Source organism: Amblyomma americanum, chromosome 1, assembly GCF_052857255.1.
Source record: "Amblyomma americanum isolate KBUSLIRL-KWMA chromosome 1, ASM5285725v1, whole genome shotgun sequence".
In the NCBI taxonomy this organism is placed as follows: Eukaryota; Metazoa; Arthropoda; class Arachnida; order Ixodida; family Ixodidae; genus Amblyomma; species Amblyomma americanum.
In genome coordinates, this window is record NC_135497.1 from 164276956 (window position 1) to 164283893 (window position 6938).

Consider the following 6938-nt stretch of genomic DNA (forward strand, 5'->3'; position numbering starts at 1 on the left):
GTATGTGAAATAAATAAACATGTCAGTTGGCAAAACGTAATGAGAACTACTTTCACAACAGTGCAATGACAATTGCAAACTGATATACATTAGCAAGGATTTTCACCTAATACATGTAGAGAATATACAAAGGTATTTACACATTGCATAATGGAACCCGCTTCTTTCGGGTCAGCAGCCATAAACCACTGAGCCACCGCAGCGGCTGAAAAGTTTAATGATAATAGTAATAGATTAATGGCGTTATATGCTGCGATGAGTGATATCACAATGTTAATTAGTAAAATCAATTAAGAAGTTAATCACTGCAATCGAGATAATGATTTAATTAGTAAGATGAAAATAACAAATTGGGAAACGATGCCATCACTAATTAAAGGAGTAATTGGTGGATAACGCAGTGAAGGTGATGACGCCGCACAAAAACCATGTGACACGATGACTTGCAATAAGTATGGCCATTTTTTTTTACCTACACTGGCTACTCTAGTGTAGCCGGTACAGCATGGGGTCCATTTTTTTGCCAGTGTAGAAAAAGTGTAGCTCCGCCCACCTACACGGACTTATTTCTTTTACGCGTAGTGTAGCATGGTAACTACACTTTCTACACCGGTTTCTTTGGAGGTGTGGTGTAGGCTAGTGGACGAAAAAGAAGGCGCGAGTTTCACAACGCCTTTTTCTGGCTGTAAATGTCGCGAGCAGTTCCAGCGCAGCCTCTCAAGTCTGTGAAGTCCGTCTGCCTGGACGATGGCAGCGTTTACGGCGGGTGCACCTACGAGAATGGACAGCGGGAACCTTACCTTCTAGAAAGATAAAACTGCTCACACGCCAGAATGTGCGTATTTTAGTCTGCCGAAGGCTACTTCACATTTAGGTAAGCCGCGTTCGTTCCGTACGTTGGTATCGGCGCTGTGCGACCCAAGGGAAAGAATGTATTTTGCGTGCATGGACATCCACGCATCTGTTTGTTAGTGCGAAGCTGCCTACGCTTACACTATCATCTTTATCAGCATCAGACTTTCTGCATAAGAAGGGAGATTGTTCAGACTAGTGGGAAATTCACACGAGGTTCCATAGCGCAAAATCAGGGACACAACAGAACACGAGCGCATTAAAGACATCCTCTTGATGTTTTGTTTGGCTTATGAGTATTTTATGGGTGTTTAACGTCCCGAAGCGACTCAGGCTATGAGGGACGCCGTAGTAAAGGGCTCAGGAAATTTCGACCACCTCGGGGTCTTTAACGTGCACTGATATTGCAGAGTACACGGGCTTCTAGAATTCGATCGCCACGGCCGAGATCGAACCCGCGTCTTTCGAGTCAGCAGCCGAACGCAATAAACCACTGTGCCACCGCGGTGGCTTGCCCTTGACATTCAGACACATCTTTCTGGACAGCTCCTGTATTTATTCGAAAAACAGTGCTCCAGTAAATATCAGCAACAAATTGAAGAAAAAATCGCCGTCAGTAAAATTACGTCAAGAAATTAAGCGATAATTTGAGCAATTCAGATCACGCTTAAACGATTAGACCATGAAGAATGTGACGCGTCCGCAAATATTTTTGTTCTTGAAGAACAGGTGGCCGCCTATCTTCAGCTTCAAGTACATAATCCGGCAGCGGCGCGGCTGGGCGCAGAAGCCGCCCTGAGCTCGAACGCCAGCGCTTGCCTCATCTTCTGAAGACGATAAGTGCGGCCCATCACTGACGCTCGAGTTCCTTCGCCTGTGCGGCGTCCTGCAGCCAACCCGCAAGCGACTCGCACGTACGCCTTGCGTGCTAGCCGTCGAATGCGACGGCCATATACAACAGGAGACGCGGCACGACGAAAGTAGGCACTGATGGTACTTCCGGAGCGGACCTAAAAGCATCAAGGTCTATCGCGCTGCAGAATCCTCGAGAGCCAGCCTCTAAGAGATCCAGGCGGAGGTCGACGAGGTGTTCCGCTTCTTCGGAGACCTGGAGGCAACCACGGGCGCCGGATTCATCCAAAGCGGCGTCTCTCGCAAGACGGTGGTCTCGAGCAGCAGCGTGGCCGGAAGCCAGAAGCACGAGGTGGCTACCTTCTCCGCGGCGGCGGTGCGGACGCCGCGGACGCAGGCGACGACCACGGCGTGCCAGGCGGCGACTGGGGCTATGACCGACCCGCTTGCCACGTTGACCAGCGCGGCCATTGACAGGTGCAGTCACCTCGCACTGTTCGAGCATGGCGAGATGGTTGGTCTGCGCAAGACAGAAACGGCGCTTAGACGACTCGGCGGAGAGCACAACGTATTCTATTATGTCGATGAGATTAACGCAAGCCAGAACCGCGCGAATAGTGCACGTAGAACGTACCTTGACCTCACTCCCTGGCTGCCCGGCTTGAAACATGATGGTGTGGTTCCACTGCTGTTGCAACTCCAAGCTATAGGGGCGACGCGGCTTCATAGCCGGAGAGGAGACAGCAGCACTTCCCAGTAGAACGCTGGCGTTCCGCGTTCGGGTACCACCGTGGGCTCGTGCGTCGTACGATGTTTCAAGAAAGACTCCGCGCCAGTGGCAACGGCCGACGTTGTCTGCGAGCGTCGCCGGTACCGCCAGTAATGATTCAACAGAGCCCTGTAACATTGTCGAGTTGCATCGAGGTGGGGACTGCGAGGCCTACCTTCGCCGGTGTCTTGGAGCACTGCGGCAGCAGTGACGTGGCTCTTGGGGCTCGAAAACTGCGTCCAATTCGCAAGATGTTCGAAGCGCGACTAGCGCTGATCTTGATTCGATGACACGCACGCCGCGTGACATGTGCAGTGGCCGCACCTGATTGGCCAAAACGCCGGAAGCGGATGTGGTGCTTTGTATGCTGCGAAAAGCCTCGAAGAAACCGGATGGTGACGTCAAACCATGTAGCCACGGACGGGGAGGGAGGCGCCTTTTTTTGATGGAAATAAAACTTGTTTCAATCAATCAAGGAAGATTTAGAGTAGAGGCCGTCATGCATGGAGGAGGGAGCGCTCAGGAGAGTCCCTCGCAATCCGAGCTGCACGCCAAAAAGTTTGCCGGAAGTCACGTGTTTTCGCAAGGACCACTGTGAGTCTTTAGCCGACGGCGCAGCCATTGGTAACGCTGGACGCAGCGGCGTCGTCTGCTACATTAGGGCCATTTTTTTTTGCCTACACTGGCTACACGAGTGTAGCTAGTGTAACATGGTTTCATTTTTTTTTTTGCCAGTGTAGAAAAAGTGTAGCTCCGCCCATCTACATGGACCCATTTCTTTTACGCGTTGTGTAGCACGAGGATTATACGTTCTACACCTCTTTTTTTTGGAGGTGTAGGCTAGCAGACGGAAAAAGAAGGTGCGCGTTTCAAACGAAATAATAATAATTGGTTTTGGGGGGGCAAGGAGATGGCGCAGTATCTGTCCCGTATATCGTTGGACACCTGAAACACGCCGTAAGGAAAGGGATTAATGAGGGAGCGAAGGAAGAAAGAGGTGCTGTAGTGGAGGGCTCCGGAATAATTTCGGCCACCTGGGTATCTTTAACGGGTATCTTTAACGCGGCCGCCGCGGTCGCGTTCGAAGGCGAAACGCAAAAAAAGCCACTCGTGTGGTAGAAATCATACCAGGGCCCTCCACTATGGCATCTACTTTTCTCGTTATTATTTCATTCCCAGCTTCCTCCCGTTCCTCACGGCGCGGTTGAGGTGTCCAGAGAAGCGAAGCAATTACTGCGCCTTTCATTTAAAAATTGGTTTTTGAGGAAAAGAAATGACGCAGTAACTGCCTCACATATATCGGTAACACACCCGAACTGCGCCGTGAGGGAAGAGATAAAGGAGGGAGTCAAAGAAGAAAGGAAGAGGTGTCGTAGTGGAGGCCTCCGGAATAATTTCTACCACCTGGGGATCTTTAAAGTGCACTTACATCGCACAGCTCACGGGTGCCTTTTGCGTTTCGTCTCCATCGAAACGCGCCGCGGTGGCTGAGTGGTTAGGGCGCTCGACTACTGATCCGGAGTTCCCGGGTTCGAACCCGACCGCGGCGGCTACGTTTTTATGGAGGAAAAACGCTAAGGCGCCCGTGTGCTGTGCGATGTCAGTGCGCGTTTAAGATCCCCAGGTGGTCGAAATTATTCCGGAGACCACCACTACGGCACCTCTTCTTCCTTTCTTCTTTCACTCCATCCTTTATCCCTTCCCTTACTGCGTGGTTCAGGTGTCCAACGATATATGAGACAGATACTGCGCCATTTCCTTTCCCCCAAAACCAATTATTATTTCCTCAAAATCAATTTTTTGTAGCGTTTTGATTGGAGCTACACCGTTATATCTGGAAGTTAACTTTACTTATGTACACACTTGCACTGGTGCTCGTCCCTCTGTGCAAATTCTGCGCTGAAAAAAAGTCAATGGAGCATTTCAGACTCTCCTCCTCCGAAAATTTCGGGAAATACATTCAGGCAGTTCTGCGGATAATTTTAACGTTTAGGCTCTCCTTTGCATTCGGGTGCAGTCACAGAAATATCTGATCTATGCAAGGCAAGGCTAAGCAACAATCTTGCTAAAATTGCGCTGTCGGCCCGCCGCAGTGGCTCAGTGGCTATGGCACTAGGCTCTTGACCCGAAAGACGCGGGTTCGATCCCGGCCGCGGCGGTCGCATTTCGATGGCGGCGAAATGCTAGAGGCCCATGTAATGTGCGATGTAAGTGCACGTTAAAGGACCCAAGTGATCGAATTTCAGGAGCCCTCCACTACAGCGTTCCTCATAGCCAGAGTCGCTTTGGGACTTTAAACCTCATAAAGCCATAAAACCGTAAACCGGCCTGAGGACAGCGGATCGGCATGGCGCGGGAATCAGACCGGCACGCCTAGCATGGCACTGTCTTCACAAGTCAAGGATTTCGCCCTGATGATAATTAACGGACTCTTCATGTCGGGGGTAAACCTCACATCGTCGTGCAGTGTCTTCTAGAGGACATGATTTCACCTGAGGGTAATGGACATGGCGGGCGGGGAGAACGTGACCTGTTCACCTCGGCATGCAGCGTCTTCAGGAGGCCAGGTTTTCGCCCCGAAAACATCAGACTCGTGTCCGGGGAAGGTTACCTCCTGCTAGCGGCAGCCAGCGCCTTTCGGAGGCCATGGAGGTTTCCGCACTGAGGACAACCTGCAGAGTCGGCGTGCCGGGGGAAGCTGACCTCCTCGCCTCGTCGTCACGCGTCTTCCGAAGGTTTTCATTTCAGTTAAAAGACAACGGACTCGACGTGGTTAGCTGACCTCTTCGTCTAGAAATCTGATGACTTCCGGAGCCCATCTTGAAAACGGCACCTTCTGAGTGCCGGATGATGAGGACCTTTGGAATTTGAGTCCTGTGCGGCCCCCTACTCCTCATTCGTCACAACGGAGCTTTAGTTCCTCGCCTCATGACAGTTGGTTCCTTTCGCTGGTCAGCTCCAGCTGACACAGTGCAGCAGGGCCATACTGCCTTCGGTAGGCAGATAAACCTGGCCGCTGATCTTGCTCAATAGAATGGACAGACGAGCCGGCAACCCGAAGTAGTCCACGGCCGCCGGTTGTGCTCGTCGCGTGGACAAGCGCCAAGAAAATTGCTCTTGTTACCGCACTGACCCGCGTTCCGCTGTGAGCTCTTCATGCGCTGCGGGAACCATTGGGAAGAGGATTAGTGCGAGGACTCCATACTTCTTGGACCAAGGTGCACGTCAGGTTAGTGTGCTGTGTCGTCCTCATGTATGTAGCTGAGTGTTTACCAAATGCCTATATAAAAATTTCTTTAAACATAGCAGATAAACAATAAATACAAACGATTGCAATTCCAATGTGTGAGTTCTTATGAGATGCCGACCTTATCTGCAAGGCCGTCTTTCTCAAGGGCCATACGACCAGAATTCTAAGCTTCGGGAAATGTCAGCACATACCTGACCTTTTGCAAATAGCCAGTACGGAAGCTTGGGACAGGACACATTATACTGTTATATACGGACCATGATTATCGCCTGCCTTTTTCCCCCGCTGAGAAAAGTGCACAAACTCCATAATGCTTAAAATTGACTTTTGAGACCAGCCTTTAAAAGAACGTAAATTTTGGACCCTGAAACTCATTGGAATTTTACTTCAGGTCACTATAAACCGAGTTCAGTCTTGTTTTCATACAGATGACTGTCCTAGTTTGGTGCGAATGAGATAAGGGAATAAATGCAGGTAACTTCACGTTCGTGCCGCTGCTCTCGATGCTTCCATTCACGTTCGTCCCTAAGCCGCGGGCAGGCTTCTGCTCCTATGTCACTGTAATCATCTCCTTTCTTCCTCTGTTTTGCGACACAGCCAGGCTGCTTCAGCTTAAAATACTTCTCAGCGCGTTGTCAGATGAGGCGCTCGAGGAAAATCCAAAATGAAGGATGCCTGCCTTAATCACATGGGTTCTGATTGAACTCACTTCAATGCGGGGAAAAATTAAATGAATCCATGCCCAGAGCTATGCAGAAGTTGGGTTTAAGAAATCTGCTCGGGATGAAGATACAGGCGAAACTGTGTTTTATCCGAGAACGAAGAGCCTTGCTTGTCAAGAAAAACAAGAGCAGCGACGCCAGGGAGGTCCCTGCACATGACATATGACTCGTCCGAAGTAGCATATTTGCGCGATTCTAACGCGGAAAATGAATAATAATAATAATAATAATAATAATAATAATAATAATAATAATAATAATAATAATAATAATAATAATAATAATAATAATAATAATAATAATAATAATAATTTGTTTTGGGGGAAAGGAAATTGCGCAGTATCTGTCTCACATATCGTTGGACACTTGAACCGCGCCGTAAGGGAAGGGATATAGGAGGGAATGAAAGAACAAAGAGGTGCCCGTAGTGGAGGACTCGGGAATAATTTTGACCACCTGGGGATCTTTTACGTGAACTGACATCACACATCAC

At 49.6% G+C, this 6938-nt stretch overlaps 1 protein-coding gene across 1 annotated transcript; it reads right to left on the reverse strand.

The window, feature by feature from the left end:
• Positions 1–786: 786 nt before the first annotated feature.
• Positions 787–6687, reverse strand: LOC144114108 (uncharacterized). Its single transcript, XM_077647593.1, has 3 exons — positions 2649–6687; positions 2339–2559; positions 787–2224 (listed from the first exon to the last, which is right to left on the reverse strand). Exons 2-3 carry the CDS (start codon positions 2429–2431, stop codon positions 1781–1783), a joined length of 537 nt encoding a protein of 178 aa, XP_077503719.1. The 5' UTR covers positions 2432–2559; positions 2649–6687; the 3' UTR covers positions 787–1780.
• Positions 6688–6938: the final 251 nt, after the last annotated feature.

Excerpts from the sequence above, each read along its gene's own strand:
- LOC144114108 (XM_077647593.1), bottom strand. The coding sequence starts at position 2,431 with ATGAAGCCGCGTCGCCCCTATAGCTTGGAGTTGCAACAGCAGTGGAAC. Across the intron at positions 2,225-2,338 it reads AGCCAGGGAGTGAGGTCAAG|ACCAACCATCTCGCCATGCT; the intron begins GTACGTTCTACG and ends TGTCTTGCGCAG.